General features: G+C 40.3%; 1 protein-coding gene across 4 annotated transcripts in view; it reads left to right on the top strand.

The window, feature by feature from the left end:
- The window catches only part of LOC138748276 (uncharacterized), a 48420-nt gene that overhangs the window by 13897 nt on the left and 15647 nt on the right, over positions 1-18876 (top strand). For 2 of the 4 annotated variants that reach the window (XM_069908152.1, XM_069908151.1), the window contains 5 exons: positions 1391-1628; positions 2723-2884; positions 4026-4161; positions 5981-6076; positions 6838-8741. In XM_069908152.1, coding sequence (XP_069764253.1) covers positions 1391-1628; positions 2723-2884; positions 4026-4161; positions 5981-6076; positions 6838-6921 — 716 coding nt within the window. In that variant the 3' untranslated portion in view covers positions 6922-8741. Of the gene's footprint in view, positions 1-1390; positions 1629-2722; positions 2885-4025; positions 4162-5980; positions 6077-6837; positions 8743-18876 lie in introns of those variants that run through there. The other 2 variants (XM_069908148.1, XM_069908149.1) reach the window with 2 other exon arrangements.

Genomic DNA, 18876 nt, shown 5'->3' on the forward strand with positions numbered 1-18876 from the left:
CTGTGTTCCTCAGCCTGGTGGTGCTGGCTCTGATCCTCCTGGATCTCTTCCCCTGACGGGGGAACTGGACGGCGTGGCAGTAACTCTGCCACTCGCTCCCTGTGGGGCCGTTATTTCCCCCGTACGCCCAGAACCCCATCCCTCTCCTCCCATCCTGAAGGTGCAGACAGTCTCAAAAGGACGAATCTCACACACTCTAACCCTCACAGGTGTGTCTTCCCCACTGACCGGGTGAGGGGGTGGCATGTACCCAAGTCATTGCTGGGGCTCATGCATCACCTGCCTGGAGTGAAGCACGAAGTCCGCAGACACTGTGATTGGAGTAAAATGGGTGCTGGAGGGACTCGGCCAGTCTTGCAGCATCCATGGGAGGTAAAGATGTAGAACCGACGTTTCGGGCCTGAGCCCTTCTTCAAGGAAGGCTGTGGAGTGAAAAATGGGAGGGGGAGGTCCAAACCAATAGACAGAAGGAGTTCATTGGAAATGATAGGAGAGAGCAGAGGGGAGAATTGATTGGGGGAGGGGGGTTGTTTTTGGTTCTGTGAAAGGAGAAGGAGGGAAAAGGGAAGAGAGAGAGAAAGAGAGCTGGAGGGAAGGAGACAGGGAGAGGAGGGGTTTTAATGAAAGCTGGAGAGGTCGATGTTGATGCCATCCAGTTGGAGGGGGCCCAGTCGGAAGATGTGATGTTGTTTGTTTAATTTGCGGGTGATCTCAGTCTGGCCATGCACGAGTCCACAGACAGACACATTGAATAGGGAATGGGGCAGGGAATTGAAATGGGCGGTGTGATAGTACAGATCTATCACCAATGTACATAGTGTATATAGTTACTGTATCTAGACTGTGCTTACAGCGATTGGCTGAGAGCTAAGCCACACCTATTGTTTGGGCCTTAAAGGGTTGTGTCCCTAGCCAGGTCGGATCATTCCGGACTGGTCGGCCACCTGTGAAGAGCTCCGGTCTTTTGCTAATAAAAGCCTTGGTTTGGATCAACAAGTCTTTGGTTCTTTCGACGAGCTCTACAGGCGGCCACTGGGAGATCCATGTTCTTACAGCAGACAGAGCCGAAGTGCTCAATGAATCGATCTCCCAGTCTGCCCCCAGTCTCTCTGATGTAGAGGAGACCACAATGGGAGCACCAGGTGCAGACGACGACCCCTGCAGATTCACAAGTGAAGTGTGGTTGCCCTTGGAAGGACTGTTTGGGCCTGAATGGTTTCCCTGCCAGGGTGGTGGGGGGGGGGCACACTTATCGCACTCCACTGATGTGGACCTTCACTGGACTGTCTGCTTGATCGACCCCTGAGGCTGATTGCATTGATCAGCGGCCAACATTGCCCCATCCATCTGATTTCTGCTCCTCTGACTTGTGTTTCCTTATAACATCCAGGACAATACCAGGAGGCAGGGGAGAATCTGGAGTGCCCGCTGTGCTTCCTCTCTCTGCCCCCTGATCTCATTGTGGAACATGCGGCCTTCTGCAAAGGACCCAGCTGCGCAGACTTGCCGGAGCAGGGGTACTGCAGCCCCGACAAGCCCCAGGAACAGCTCACTCCTTGCTTCAGTCAGGAGGACAGAAAAGATGACTCCAGCCAGATTGCCAGCTGCATCACGTGGGCATTTCACAAGTAGGTTTGTTCATCCTTATGGGGTCCAAAGCACCTATAGACTGCGGCAGTAATTGCTACCATCTTTCCCCCTCACCCCAACCTGCCCATCATCCCCACAGTCTGCTCATTGGGTTCTGATAGAACATGCAGCACAGTACAGGCCATTCAGCCCTCAATTTTGTACTGATTCATATATCTCTTCCGAAAGAAAGTACTAAACCTCTCTACCCTGTCACCCTCTATTTTTCTTCCATCCATGTGTCTGTCTCTTAAATGCCCCCAATGTTCCAGTCTCCACCACCACCCCTGGCAAGGCATTCCCACAACTCTCTGTGTAAAAAAAAAAATTACCCCTGACGTCTCCCCTAAACTTCCCTCCCTTCACTTTGTACAGATGTCCTCTGGTGTTTGGGGTACAGGCTCTGACTGTTCACCTTATCTATGCCTCTCAGAATCTTGTCGACCTCTATTAAGTCTCCTCTTGTCCTACATCCAAAGGGAAAAGTCCCAGCTCTGCGAACCTTGCCTAAAGTCTCATGATCCTGGTGAATCTCCTCTGCCCCCCTCTCCACAGCTTCCACATCCTTCCTGTAATGTGGTGACCAGAACCGAACGCAATATTTTAAGTGTGGCCTCACAGAGATTTATAGAGCTGCAACATGACCTCATGGCTCCTGAACTCAATCCCCCTGAAGCCCAGAATCCCGTAGGCCTTTTCTTAATGATCCTATCAACCTGTGCGGTGACCTTGAGAGATTGATGGACGTGGACCCCAAGGAGGATTTCTCTTCTTCCACACTGTTAAGTGTCCGACCATTAACCCTGTACTCAGCCTTCTGGTTTAAAGTGTTACTTGTTTCTCTTTCCATCGATGCTGGTTTAGATTTTTCATTTTTTGATGTGAATTAAGTGCACATTCATGCTTTCGATGCCAAGAGAAGTGGGCGTCCACCACAAAACACACTTTGTGCACACCATTGAGATGGGCTGTCATCTAACTTCTGGGATCAACCCATTGTCCCAGGAAAGTCGAATATCAACAATGTGATGGTCATGTGACTAGTGTGTGTCTGGTTCCATCGATCATTGAAAATGCCCTACATTCTCCTCAGTTACATCAATACAAAGAGGTCGGAGGATCAGAGGACAGCAACGTGCAGTGTAGAACCCTGGAGCAATGAACTAAAGAGCAGCGATAAAGAGAACGTCAACCAGTTACTGCAATGCATTCAGAAAATAGCGGTCCAGATAGACCAGGAACCCAAATTCAATGAGTAAGTTGATGGTCTTCGTAGTGCTCCCTCCATCTCATGCTCCCTCCATCTCAGTCTCCCTCCATCTAGTGTTTTCCCCTCCCCCTTCCCTCACCCCCTCCCCTTCTCTTTCTCTCTCTTGCTTTCTTTCTCTTTCTCTTTCTCTCTTTCATACTCTCTCTCGCTCTTTCGCTCTCTCGCTCTCTCTCTGACTCTCTCTTTCTCTCTCGCTCTCTCTCGTTCTCTCTCTCTCTCTCTCTTTCTCATTTTGGATTCTCTTTGAAGGTCTTTCACTGGGATTACTGAGGTTGAGCTTATACTGCGTGGTGTGTTACAGACTCTCAGGCAACCAATTCCAGGCTTGTTTTTGGTGAGATGAGGAATGGAAATGCCTACATTTCATTTACGTTGGTGACTTCTCGTTCCAGTGTTGACATTCTATCTTCCTCCGTGACAGAGGCTGCTTCTCAGCATCCACCTGTCCCCACATGTCATCAGTGAAACCACCACTCCTCGTCCGAAGTGCCAGCCAGTCTGGCCAGTGTTTCTCACGAGGTCGTCCCTGTGACTCAGGACTGCACAAATGGACCTTCTCTGTTGGCTCCAATGCAAGTACATCCTTGCATGAGGAAACCATAAGTGTTCACAGTGGTGTCCGGTCATCTCTGCCCAGCCTGGTGTGACCGCAGCAAATTTCTGCTCTTCATGTGATCAAGACCAGCCTTTATTCACTCTCCTCCCTCTGTACCAGCGAACTAACCTTGTATTCCAAGGTCAAGGACACCAGATCCTTCTGTAGGTCACTGGCCCAGAATAATGTGGTATCTATTCCCTCATCCCTCAACCTCTTATGAGCCAGTATAGGGCGGCACGGTTCGCGCAAGGCTGCAACAGTGCCAGCAACCTGGGTTTGAATCCCGCGCTGTCTATAAGGAGTTTGTGTGTTCTCCTCGTGTCTGCGTGTGTTTCCTCCTGGGGCTCCAGTTTCCTCTCCCATTCCAAAGACTTAATTGGTCTCATGGGTGTACTTGGATGGCACAGGTTTGTGGGCCGGAAGGGCCTGTTACTGTGCTGTGTCTCTAATTGAAAAAGACCAGGCTCTCCAGTACAATTGGTTGTGGACGTGAGGTCACCATCTCATTGTTTCTCTGTGCTTTTACAGTTTATTGTGCACCCTCCTGAAGAGCTCCGATCCTCTGGGAATTCTGAAGCATTTGATGAAAGAAATCTTCAAGAAATTTCAAAATGGTTCCCCATTGGCCCTTTTCTTCATCCTGGCAAAACTGTTTCTTCCCAGAGTGAGTGCAATTGAATTGTCACCTCTGCTTCGAGTAGTGTCCCCGAGAGGAGGTTTGGGGCCACTGGATCGGTCAGTGTTTTCAGTAATGTGGATCCAACCATTGCAATGACTTCTCTAGAGGATTTTGAAGGCACATTGAAGAGGTCGCTTTACCCAGCACAGTACAGGGCTTTCAGCCCACAATGTTGTGCCAACCTATATATACCTACCAAAAAAACTAAACCTTTCCCACCTCATAACCTGCAGTAAAACACAAAAGTCTACAGACACTGTGGTTGAAGCTTTGTGTTTTTACTACCCCGTAACACTCAATTTTTCTTCCATCCATATCCCAGTCTAAGAATCTTAAATGCCCCCAATGTTCCCGCCTCCACCCCCATCCCTGACAAGGCATTCCAGACACCTACAACTCTCTGTGTAAATAAAAACTTACCCCTGATGTCTCCCCTAAACTTCTCTCCCTTTGTTCACACATCCTCTGGTGTTTGCTGATCCTGCCCTAGGAAATAGATGCTGGCCGTCCACCCTATCTACGCCTCTCAAAATCTTGTCGACTCCTATCAAGTCTCCTCTCGTCCTTCTATGCTCCAAAGAGAGAAGTCCCAGCTCTGCTAACCTTGCCTCATTAGACTTGTTTTCCAATCCAGGCAACATCCTGGTAAATCTCCTCTTTTTCCATAGCTTTTTCCATAGCTTCCAGATCCTTCCTATAATGAGGTGACCAGATCTGAACACGATCCTCTGGCAGCCCTGGGAACATTCACTAGGACAGTGCAGCGGAGCGTGGGTGATCAGAGGAAGGCCTCCCCTCTGAGGGAAGAAACGTCTCCTCACCAGTGGTCAGCAGACATAATATATCCCATACAGTAAAACCCCTGGTATCCAGCACCTCTGGGGATTGGCAGATGCCAGATATGTGAATTTTCTGGTTGCCTGAGATTGCGTGTTGCCTGATTGGCGAACTGGCCGCTCGGGGGCACCAATTTTAAACATTCGTATTTTTTAACCTCTTTATTTTCCACAATTCTTTTGCCAGTTGCTTGAATTCCTGATAACAGGAGTTTTACTCTACGTACAAATTTAAACACACAGACAGTACGTATCTATTTATCCACCCAGGGATCCTCACGGCCGTTTTGATGCTTCTCTGTATTGATTCCCAGTACGATGCTTTGCAGCTCCCATCCCACACAGTGATGCAGCTGGACAGGGCGCTCTCAGTTGTGCTGTGAAATGTTTAGAAGAATGAGAGGGGATCTTATAGAAACATATAAAATTAAGAAAGGCATGGGTAAGATGGACAAAGGTAAGATGTTTTCTCTCATAGAAGAGACCAGAACTAGGGGACACCACCTCAAGATCCAGGGAAGTAGATTTAGGACAGAAATGAGGAGAAACAGCTTTTCTGTGGTGAATCCATGGAATTAGCTGCCCCTTGAAGCAGTGAAGGGGACCTCAGTAAATATATTTAAGATCAGGCTGAATAGTGGGGAAATTGAGGGATACGGGAGAAAGGCAGGTCGGTGGAGATGAGGTCAGCCATGATCTAATTGAATGGAGGAGTAGGCTCGTTGGGGCGAATGGCCAGCTCCTGTTTCTTATATTCCTGTGTTGTCAAGATTGGGGCCGGTAGCCTTGCCCTCCCTGACCTCCTTAGGCCTGATGAGCAGGAGGGAAGACATTGCAGGAAGGTGATGAGTCGCTGAGGTGGGAGAGGAGATGCTGGTCTGTGGGTCAAACACCTTCAGAATGTGGAGTAGAAATGAACAGCAGCAAATTGAACGCAGTCGACTAATTGGTCCGGTTCTCATTTTAAGATCGTGGAACTGAAATCTTTGACTGTCTTCATGAAGTGGTTGGAAGGATTTATTTGCAATGTGGTGGTTCCATGGATAATCAATGAGGGCGGCTGGGTAAGTATCTGTGCTGAGCTGGGGAGCAGAGTTGATTAGAACTGATCTGCAGACACTAGTTCCAAACCCTTGTACATATTATGTGTCATATTTTTAAAATTTTAATATAAAAAATATTTGACATACAGCTGGGTACCATCCCTCCAGGGCCCGTCCCCTGCTGAGACCGTCCCCCACTGGCTCCAGGATCTAGTTTCCTCCCACCCTTCAAAAACGTACTAGGGTGTAGGTTAATGGGGTGTAATTTTGGTGGCACAGACTTGTAGGGCCGAATTGGCTTGTTACTGTGCTCTATGGCTAATTTAAATGATTTAAAATTTAATTTAAAAAATGTAAGAATATTTTAAATACAGTCTGGTGGAGAAATCAGTCGGTCAATGGGAGAAAATGAATGGTCAGTGTTTCGAGAGCGAGGAACTGCAGTGCAGAAGCCGGCAGGAAGTTCCTCCCTCACTGCCCCTTGTAGTTTTGGTAGCTCCCAGCTCATTGACCCAGACTTGCTATGCCCTTGTCACCACCCCCTCCAGTCCTGTCCACTCCACTGAGTGACTCCATCATGATAAAGACCTGGCCCGAAACATTGACCAACCTTTTTCTCCCACTGATGCTGCTCGACCTGCTAAGCTCCCTCAGTGGACCTGGTTTCCCTCTGACATCTCCAATGTTTCATCTCTTCATCACCTGGAAGGGCTTGCTTCCGATGCTCTATACCTGCAGAACCAGTGCCCAACAGTAACAATGACCTGTCTTACTGTTCACAGAAGGTTTTGCTGTGTGCTCTTGGCACCCTCCTCACTAGCGGTTGGCTTGTGGATCTCGTCATGCTCCTTCTGAGGAACAAGTGAAACAAATAGACGAGCCGTGTAGAATCCCAGTGCCATTGGCGGCAGATACCCTGACCAACGTATGGAGTTGGGAAACCACTTCCAAGGAGGGGTTTGTGCACCGGGATATTTGGAATCTTCTTGACCACCCTCGGATTCACTGTTATCTCAGTCATGCGTAGATCACCAGGTGCAAAGGGAGGATGTATAAATGGGGAGCTGTAAACGACTTAAATCATATTTCCATGTCAATTTCATCAAAGAAACCCTCGCCACTTTATCTTTCCATAAAAATTTTCTAACAAAAACATTTAATTGCTAGAAAAGTTTTTGAGGAATTGAAATTGGAATTGATTGAAATAAATATTGTATTCAAGCAAAAAACATTCATCTTAAAACAATTTACTCTACTCATCAAAGTAAATAGGTAACATATTCCATTTTTCCAAATCATCTTTAATATGAATAAATAATTTTGTCAAATTTGATTGCATACGAATACCTAAATATTTTCTTCCTAGATCTGGCCATCTGGATTCAATTCCTTCCTTACATTTCTGATAATCCTAGAGACTTAACTAAAGACATAATTTCACTTTTCTCCCAATTAATTTTGTAATCTATTATTCTAATTTTAAGGTTTGCAAAGAATTTAAAGGATCTGTTAAATAAATCAAAACATCATCTGCAAATAAATGTATTTTATATTCTTGCTTCACCTTAATACCCACAATCCTTGAATCTCATCTTATTAACTCAGCTAACGGTTCTATCGCCAAAACAAATAAAGCTGGTGACAATGGGCAATCTCGTCTACTTGATCTCGTTAATTCAAAGTATGTTGAAATCTGTCCATTTGTCATTACTTTTGCAATAGGTTTTTTCTATACAGCATTTTAACCCCATCTATAAACATCGAACCCAATCTACATTTCTCCAAAGCTTTAATGATGAAATCCCATTCTAATGTTTCAAATGCCTTATCTGCAGATTTCCAACCCTTAAAATGTATTAATTTCAGTAAATACTTTGCCAATGTATTTACTAATATTTTATAATAAACATTTAATAATGAAATCTATAAGATGCAGGTTTCATTGGATCTCTATCTTTTTTGGAATTACTGCAATAATTGCAATTAAGGAAGATTCCAGTAGTGAATGTACCTTCATAGCATAATTTAGCACCTCTATAAATGGAAGTATTAAAAGATCTTTATCTTTCTTATAAAAATTCTACAGGAAATCTATCTTCTCCTGGTGATTTATTATTTTGCATTACCTCACTAATTTCCCTTACCATAAATACGACATTCAAATCTTTCTGCCCCCTATCATTTAGACTAGGTAAAGTAATTTGAGATTTAAAAAAAACTTTCCAATCTTATTTTCATCATGTACTGATTCCGAATAATATAATTCAGAATAAAATTCTCTAAATACACCATTTATTTCTTATTGTTTTTTATGTCATAGTTCCCGAAGATTTTTGTAACTGCATTAATTACTCTAGATGTCTGTTCTGCTTTCAATTGCCATGTTAAAATTTCGAGCTCTTTCTCCTAATTCATAATAATTCAGTTTAGTTCTTTGAATTAATTTTTCTGTTCTATTTGTCTGAATAGTTTTATATTGAAAATTTTATTAATTCATTGTTATTTCTTTTCTTCATAAGGATTATTTTGTAGATCTTTTTATAATTTACCTATGTGCTGTTCTAATTGATTTGTCTCTATTATTGATTTCTTTTTAATTTTAGCTGTGTAACTTATTATTTGACCTCTTGTATATGCTTCAACATATCCCAAATAGTACATTTATTATCTATTGAATTAAAACTCACTTCTAAAAGTAATTGAATTTGTTTTCTTATAAAATCACAAAAATCTACTCTTTTTAATAATTTTTACAGAATTTTTTTCTCTAAGGTTGAACATGTCAATTAAAATGGTGAATGATCAGAAAATATTCTTGCTTTATACTCAACTTTACTAATCCTTCATTGTAACTGTGCCAATAATAAAGAAAATTATTCTTGAATAAGGGTCATGTCTATGAGAATAAAAAGAAGAATTTTTTTCTCTAGGATTCAACTTTTGACAAATATCAACTAAATTTAATTGCTTCATAAAACTTAATATCACCTTCACTGCTTTAGCTCTTATTACAGTTTTAGTTGTTTTATCCAATAATGGATCAAGACAACAATTGAAATCAACTCCTATTAAAACCTTTTCCTGGACTTCCTAAAATCATCATCTACATTTGGTGCAAAAATATTCATAAGTGTCCACATTTTGGAATAAATCTGGCAATTAATCAAAACATATCTCCCCACAGGATCAATTATTGTATCAAAACATTTTACTGGTAATGTTTTTTAAATTAATATAGCTACTCCTCTTGCTTTAGAATTAAAAGATAACCATATAACAATTGCAGTACGGAAACAGGCCATCTTGGCCCCTCTAGTCTGTACCGATCTAAGTGATCTCCTCTAGTTCCACATACCCGCTCCCTGTCCATAACCCTCCAATCCCCTCACATCCATGCACTTATCCAACTTTTTCTTACATGACAAAATTGACCCTGCTGCAACCAGCTATTCCGGAAACTCATACCACTCAGCCACCACTCTCTGAGTGAAGAAGCTCCCTCTCATGTTATTTCTAAACTTTTGCCCCCTAACCCTTAACTTATGATGCCTCATTCTAATCTCACCTACCATCAAGGGGAAAAGCCTATTCACATCTACTCTGTCTATTATATTTATAAATATGGAGCCCATATGTACATAAGATGGGTACCATGGGTTAGTCTTTCCTCGCCATTCCCTACAACCTCATCAGGTAGTACAGATACTTGATAGTTAAGTCCTCTGCTCTCAGACCTGCCCCAGTATAATCCACTACTTCAGTTATTCTTTTAATCTTTTTAAAATCTATTTCTTTAATATGTTATTAACGTGTATAAGTAATTGGTTTTTGAGGGTCTGGGGTTAGGGAGGGTCTTAGTTTTAAGGGGAGGGGGGTATATTTTGATTTTGTAGTCAGTTACAACGTATTAAAATGATGGCTGTACGAGGATTATATATGCTACATGTATGCAAACTTTAAAATAAAGTATTTTTTAAAAATTCTCTGAGGAGGATGTCCCACCCCTGTCAACCAGAAATCCTCTTTTAAAACAACTCACGTTGACCAAAGTGCTGTACAGATCATTAAATAACTGCTTAAGTTTAGATGCAAGTTAAGTTCAGTATAAACTGGGTCCCCAAGGTTCCAAGTTGGTAACAACCGACAATCACTTCCAAGCACCTGTGAGTAAAAATGCAACTTTAGCCTGGATTTAAGAGAGTTAAAGATTTAAAAGAGTTAAAGGAAGGGGCTGATTTGATGGGGGGAGGAATATTGTTCTACAGTTTGGGGGCCGCTATCGTGAAGGCCCGATCTCCCCCGAGTTTGCGATTTGTGCGTGGAACAAGCAAGCCCCTAAATTGGCTGATCCAAGGGGTGTTGACTATTGAAGGTTATACTCTGTTTGCCCACACACCCTGTGTGTGCTCCCTTACAGGCTTCTTTCCTGTTGCCTTTGCATTATTAGCAAATTTGGATGGAATGTGCATAATCCTTTCACCAACATAGAACACGACAGCACAGACCGGGCACCTCCCACCCCAAACACACACTGCACATATTGATGTATGAGCATAAATATTTGGAATAATTTACTCGGTTCCAGGATCCCCTTCATCAGTCTCCCTGCCCGTGGGAAGAGGCGATTCCCCCAGCCTGGTTTTGATGCTCCTGTACATTTTTGCTGATGTCGAAGATACAAAATGGCAGAAATCCCATCACCGTCTCCCTCTCCTAAACATGAGGGTTAGGGCTAATGTTGGTCACTCTGCTCTATTCTGCTCCAACATTTTCCCCAAAATACTGAGCCCCTATTGTGTGGAGAAATCTTATCAAATGTTTGCATATCTGAACAGAGCCATCACTCATCGCACAAAGGTGACCATGAAGGCAATGTCTTGGTTGAAGGGCACAACCAGTGACAGGTAACACTGGACAGTGAAGATTTTGCTTCCAGAGCACTTTGGGTGGATTTTATGGATTTTGGGCTCCTGATCATGAAAATCACCTTAAAATTTTCCTATCATGTACTGTTATTTGAGATAGAACCTATTTTTGAGATTTCCTGTCATATTTTAGTCTACCTCAAATGAAATGCCACATGTCGGTGAAAATTTATTTTCTTCATTCGCACTTGGACGTCTTCCCTGCTGATCTTGGTGCAGTCGGTGAAAGGTTTCACCAGGACATTGTGACCATGGGAAAACAGTGTCAAGGCAACTGGAATCCATCAATGGCATCTGACTGTTGTTGGACACTAGCACGAGAGGCATCAGATGTTGGGTACCAACGGAAATCGGGGCAAAATATTTATAGGTCAGTTGAACAAAGGCAATGTGTCAGCGTCATTATCCAATTAAACAGGCTCAATTCAATTATAGTTAACGTAATGTTTCTCCAACTTCCTACGTGATACAGTACATCTGAAATTATCTTTGTGTTCAGCTTTTTTAAAAAATTTTTTTATTTTTCACACCATAAATCACATTAGCCATGATACACACTTTTTCCTTTTCACACATATACAGTGACATTTTCTCCCCCCCCTCCCTCCTCCCAACCCACCCCCCCACCCCCCCCTCCCATCCATTTAAGGTATACAATCTAGGTTACATTAAACCAGTCAGACAATGTTGTCATTCAACAAAAATACACCAGAAATTCTACTGAGTCCATTCTTTTCTTTCCTTCTCCTTCCATCAACTTAGGTAATGATTGTCCCCGGTAGGTTTTCGCTATTGTATTTAATATAAGGCTCCCATATTTGTTCAAATATTTCGATATTATTTCTTAAACTAGATGTAATTTTTTCTAATGGAATACATTTATTCATTTCTATATACCATTGTTGTATTTTCAGATTATCTTCCAATTTCCAGGTTGACATAATACATTTTTTTGCTACGGCTAGAGCTATCTTAACAAATCTTTTTTGTGCATCCTCCAAATCAATTCCAAATTCTTTGTTTTTTATGTTACTTAGGAGAAAGATCTCTGGATACTTTGGTATATTGTTTTCTGTTATTTTATTTAATATCTGACTGAGATCTTCCCAAAATCTTTCTACTTTCTCACATCTCCAGATTGCATGAATTGTTGTTCCCATTTCTTTTTTACATCGAAAACATCTATCAGATACTGTTGGGTCCCATTTATTTAACTTTTGAGGTGTAATGTATAGTCTGTGTAACCAGTTATATTGTATCATACGTAGCCTCGTATTTATTGTATTTCTCATCGTTCCAGAACATAATTTCTCCCATGTTTCCTTTTTTATCTTTATATTTAAATCTTGTTCCCATTTTTGTTTAGTTTTACCATTTGTTTCCTCATTTTCCTTTTCTTGCAGTTTAATATACATATTTGTTATAAATCTTTTGATTAACATTGTATCTGTAATCACATATTCAAGGTTACTTCCCTCTGGCAAACTCAAACTGCTTCCTAATTTATCCTTCAAGTAGGATCTCAATTGGTAATATGCCAGCGCTGTATCTCCAGTTATATTGTACTTATCTCTCATTTGTTCAAAGGATAAGAATCTACTTCCTGAAAAACAATTTTCTATTCTTTTAATCCCTTTTTTTTCCCATTCTCTAAAGGAAAGGTTATCTATTGTAAAAGGGAGTAACTTATTTTGCGTCAATATTAGTTTTGGTAATTGATAGTTTGTTTTATTTCTTTCTACATGAATCTTCTTCCAAATATTGAGGAGATGATGTAATACTGGAGAAGTTCTATGTTGTACCAATTTTTCATCCCATTTATATAATATGTGTTCAGGTATCTTTTCCCCTATTTTATCTAATTCTAATCTCGTCCAGTCTGGTTTTTCCCTTGTTTGATAAAAATCTGATAGGTATCTTAATTGTGCGGCTCTATAATAATTTTTAAAGTTTGGCAATTGTAAGCCTCCTTGTTGATACCATTCTGTTAATTTATCTAGTGCTATCCTCGGTTTCCCCCCTCTCCATAAAAATTTCCTTATTATTTTCTTTAACTCTTTGAAGAATTTTTCTGTCAGTTGTATTGGCAATGCCTGAAATAAGTATAATATCCTTGGAAAAATGTTTATTTTAATACAGTTTATCCTTCCTATTAGTGTTAGTGGTAAATCTTTCCAATGCTCTAAATCGTCCTGTAATTTTTTCATTAGTGGATAATAATTGAGTTTATATAGTTGGCCGAGATTTTTGTTTATTTGTACACCTAGGAATCTTATTGCCTGCATTTGCCATCTAAATGGAGATTCCTTCTTAAATTTTGAGAAGTCCGCATTATTCATAGGCATTGCTTCACTTTTATTTACGTTTATCTTGTAACCCGACACTTCTCCATATTCCTTCAATTTCTTATATAATTCTTTTATTGATAGTTCTGGTTCTGTTAAGTACACTATAACATCATCCGCAAATAGACTGATTTTATATTCCTTGTCTTTTATTTTTATTCCTTTTATATTATTGTCTATTCTTATCAATTCTGCTAGTGGTTCTATAGCTAATGCAAACAATAAAGGTGATAGTGGGCATCCCTGCCGCGTTGACCTGCTTAAGTTAAATTGCTTTGATACATGTCCATTTACTGTCAGTTTCGCTAACGGTCCCTTATATAATGCTTTAATCCAATTAATATACTTCTCCGGTAAACTGAATTTTTGCAATACTTTGAACAAATAATTCCATTCTACTCTGTCAAAGGGCTTCTCTGCGTCTAAAGCAACTGCTACTGCAGGTGCTTTATTTCCTTCTACTGCATGAATTAAGTTAATAAATTTACAAATATTGTCCGTTGTGCGTCTTTTTTTGATAAGTCCAGTTTGGTCTAAATTTACCATTTTCGGTACATACTCTGCTAATCTGTTTGCTAATAGTTTAGCTATTATCTTATAATCTGTGTTTAGCAAAGATATTGGTCTATATGACGCTGGTGTGAGTGGATCTTTCCCTTGCTTTAGTATTACTGTAATTATTGCTGTTTTACATGAATCTGGTAAGCTTTGTGTTTCATCAATCTGGTTGATTACATCCAGGAGGGGCGGAATTAATAAGTCTTTAAATGCTTTGTAGAATTCTATTGGGAGTCCATCCTCTCCTGGTGACTTATTATTTGGTAATTTTTTTATTATCTCTTGTATTTCTACTATTCCAAATGGGTCTGTTAATTTATTTTGTTCCTCTATTTGTAGTTTTGGTAGTTCAATTTTAGTCAGAAATTCATCTATTTTATCTCCTTTCCCTTCGTTTTCAGTTTGGTATAATTGTTCATAGAATTCTCTGAAGTTTTCATTAATCTCCATTGGATTATATGTGATTTGTTTGTCTTTTTTCCTTGATGCCAATACCATTTTCTTAGCTTGTTCTGTCTTAAGCTGCCATGCTAGAATTTTGTGCGTTTTTTCACCTAGTTCATAATATTTCTGCTTTGTCTTCATTATATTCTTCTCCACCTTATATGTTTGTAGTGTTTCATATTTTATTTTTTTATCTGCCAATTCTCTTCTTTTAGTTGTATCTTCCTTCATTGCTAATTCTTTTTCTATATTTACTATTTCCCTTTCCAACTGCTCTGTTTCCTGATTATAGTCCTTCTTCATCTTGGTTACATAACTTATTATTTGCCCTCTAATGAATGCTTTCATTGCATCCCATAGTATAAACTTATCTTCCACTGATTCCGTATTTATTTCAAAATACATTTTTATTTGTTTTTCAATAAATTCTCTAAAATCCTGCCTTTTAAGTAACATGGGGTTTAATCTCCATCTATACATTCTTGGAGGGATGTCCTCTAGCTTTACTGTCAATATTAAGGGTGAATGGTCCGATAGTATTCTAGCTTTATATTCTGTTTTTCTTACTCTATCTTGCATACTAGCTGATAACAAAAATAGGTCTATTCTTGAATATGTTTTATGTCTAGCCGAGTAATATGAATATTCCTTTTCTTTTGGGTGTTGTTTCCTCCATATATCCAAAAGTTGCATTTCTTCCATTGATTTAATTATAAATTTGGTTACTTTGTTCTTTCTGTTAATTTTTTTCCCAGTTTTATCCATATTTAAATCCAAATTCAGGTTGAAATCCCCTCCTATTAATATGTTCCCTTGCGTATTTGCTACCTTCAAAAAGATATCTTGCATAAACTTTTGATCTTCTTCGTTAGGTGAATATACATTGAGTAGATTCCAAAACTCCGAATATATCTGACATTTTATCATTACATATCTCCCTGCTGGATCTATTATTTCCTCTTCTATTTTAAATGGCACATTTTTACTAATTAATATAGCCACTCCTCTTGCTTTTGAATTATACGATGCTGCTGTTACATGTCCTACCCAATCTCTCTTTAATTTCTTGTGCTCCAATTCAGTTAAGTGTGTTTCTTGCACAAATGCTATATCAATTTTTTTCATTTTTCAGTAAATTTAGCAGTTTCTTCCTTTTAATTTGGTTATGTATTCCATTAATATTCAAAGTCATATAGTTCAACGTAGCCATTTTATACTTTGTTTATCTTCCCTTTCCGTTTCTCCATCATTACCTTTCCTCCTTATCCATTTCTGTTTTCTTGTTTTAAACCCTTTATAAGACAACATTCCTAAAACATCAAACATTTTCCTTATTCTCCTATTTAAAACTTCTTTAGCCCCAATCTCCCCTTCCCCTCCTGTGTTGTCTTTTATCCCTTGTCGGACAACAACATCTCCCCTCTCCATTTGGGTTTGCGAATTCACTCGCAAGCGTCAGCTGATTTTGCAGTGACCGCAACTCCCCCCCACCCAGCCCCCCCCAGAAAAGATTTCACTTTTCATATGTAACAAAGGTCACTCTTTTAGTTCCCTCCTTATTCCCTCTATTCCATTTCCTTCCCTTATTAATTCTTGTCTATACTATCTATATTTTCCTCTAAATACAGATACATTCACGTATGCACATTATACATATACACACTTATACTTCTTTACCCACATACATATAAAACGTGGTCATTTTTACTCTTATTACATGTCTTCATCCCTTAGTCTATTTTGTAATTGTTCTGCAAATTTTCGTGCTTCTTCTGGATCCGAGAATAGTCTGTTTTGTTGTCCTGGAATAAATATTTTCAATACAGCTGGATGCTTTAGTATAAATTTATACCCTTTCTTCCATAAAATCGCCTTTGCTGTATTGAACTCCTTTCTCTTCTTTAGGAGTTCAAAACTTATATCTGGATAAATGAAGATTTTTTGTCCTTTGTACTCCAGTGGCTTGTTGCCCTCTCTTACTTTTTCCATTGTCTTCTCCAGTACCTTTTCTCTTGTAGTATATCTTAGGAATTTTACTAAAATAGATCTTGGTTTTTGTTGTGGTTGTGGTTTAAAGGCCACTGCTCTATGTGCCCTTTCTATTTCCATTTCTTGCTTTAGTTCTGGACATCCTAGGATCCTAGGGATCCAATCTTTTATAAATTCTCTCATATTCTTGCCTTCTTCATCTTCCTTAAGGCCCACTATCTTTATGTTATTTCTTCTGTTATAATTTTCCATTATATCTATTTTCTGAGCTAACAGTTCTTGTGTCTCTTTAACTTTTTTATTAGATTCCTCTAATTTCTTTTTTAAGTCCTCCACCTCCATTTCTACTGCTGCTTCTCGTTCCTGCACCTTGTCCATTCTTTTTCCAATTTCTGTTAAGGTCATCTCTATTTTATTCATTTTCTCTTCTGTATTGTTTATTCTTCTTCTTAAATCATCAAATTCCTGCGCTTGCCATTCTTTAAATGACTCCATGTATTCTTTAATAAGAGAAAGTATATCCTTTATCTTGCCTTTCTTTTCTTCTTCTATTTCTCTGTACTCTCCCTCTTCCTCTTCTTCTTCCTCTGGGTTGGCCATCTGTTGTTTATTTGGTGCCCTTTTCTTCTCTTCTTTCTTGTTTTTGTTGTCTTCTATGGTCTCCTCTTGCTGCAGGTGTTCTGCAGCTGTCGTTGCCGGCTGTGGAGATCGACTCCCCAGCTGGTCACCCCTCCCGTCAGTGTGTTTTTTTTCATGCGCGGTTGCGCACTTTTACTTGGCTCAGCGAGCCATTTTTGTAGTCCGGTTTCTACCGACCTGAGGGAGCGGGTTTCTCTCTCCACCGCGGGCCTCTTCGAGCAGGTAAGGCCTTTTCCTTCATCTTCCGTTGTCTTCTCTTCCTCTCTTCTTACCATTGGTTTCGACTTTTCTTTTTTCGTCGCATCTTCTTTGCACCTTTATACTCACTTTTCTTTAACTTTTATTTCTGTGCCTTTGTGTTTTCCTTTGTTTTTTCCGACTTTTCTGGAGAGGGCTGGAGTTCACCGTCCGGCCACTACTCCATCATGTGACTCCCCCCTTCTTTGTGTTCAGCTTGAAGGTGTCGATCATAATCCCCAACTTGTTTTCAGGAAGCAAAGCTCTTGAAACAATTTGATGTCCAGTGTAATTGAACAAAACATTATTTAATGGTTGACTCGTACCAATGGGGATAAAGGCTGCAGATAAATATGGATGTGGACGTCTTTCCTTAACGAAGTCAGCGATGATTGAGGAAAGAGGAAAGTTGCCTATTTTTAAGATGCAAACTTCCATATTCTGTTTTCTCCAACTTTATCAGTTTTATTTTTGCTGATTTCTTAATGCTTTATTCTTCACAATGTAGTATCCGTTATTCCAAATACTTTGGCTGAGACAAGAAGGTGGTCCAGGGTGATTGTGGGAGATCTGGCATCAATGTGATGGTTTCTATCGAAGTTCATTATCATCTGACTGTTCATGTACCACCGTGCTCCTCCAGACCACCATGTAGGTACAATGCGTAGCACATAATAGCCATATATAGACATAAAGATCCAATTTAAAATGTGTTTGTGGGTGATGTGCACGGTTACATTCTGCTCGTCATCTCACAGCCTGCAAAAGAACTATTTCCCAGACTGACTTTGAAGCTCCTGGACCTCATTTATTTCTGTGATGCTGCTGGCTGCAAAACAACAAATTTAGTGACAGGGTGGTTAAGCATATGGTATGCTGGCCTTCATAAACCATTGTATAGAGTATAGGAGCTGGGAAATGAGGCTGCGGCTGTTTAAGGCATTGGTGAGGCCAGGTTTGGAGTACTGTGCTCAGTTCTGGTCTCCAAATTATATAAAAACGACATAGATAAGGTGGAGAAGGTGCAGAGAAGGTTTACAAGGATGTAGCCTGGCTTACAGCATCTAGAGTATGGAGAAAGATTAAGGAGCCTGGGACTTTATTCATTGGAACGTAGACAGCTGAGAGGGGACTTGATAGAGGTATTTAAAATTATGAAGGGAATAGATAGACTAGACATAAACAGACTCTTTCCCCTGAGGGCAGGGGAGGTTTGTACAAGAGGGCATGAGTTAAGGGTAAGGGGGCAAAACTTTAGGAGAAATATTAGAGGATGCTTCTTCACTCAGCGAATTATCTTCCAGAGGAGATAGTTGCGGCAGGGTCCCTTCTGTCACTTACGAGAAGGTTGGATTTGAGGGGGTTGAAGAGATATGGGCGGAGAGTGGGAAGGGGGAGCTAGTGGAGTTATTCAAGTGAACCGGTATGGACTCGAAGGGCCGACATGGCCTGTTTCCGCACTGTAAACGGTTTTATGGTTAACTGTGTCAGAAGGAAATGCAAAAGAACGGCTTTAGTTAACCATTGATAGATCCACTTCCTGTCAGGTTTTAATTCTTCAATTATTGGGCATAATATATTTATTTAACCCTTTGCATTTAACAGATTGCCTTATTTAGGTTATGATACTAACTTTGGTACAATGGCCCCTTTATTTCTCAGCTAATGTTGGTTTGATCTTATC

Source organism: Narcine bancroftii, chromosome 13 (assembly GCF_036971445.1).
Source record: "Narcine bancroftii isolate sNarBan1 chromosome 13, sNarBan1.hap1, whole genome shotgun sequence".
NCBI lineage: Eukaryota > Metazoa > Chordata > Chondrichthyes > Torpediniformes > Narcinidae > Narcine > Narcine bancroftii.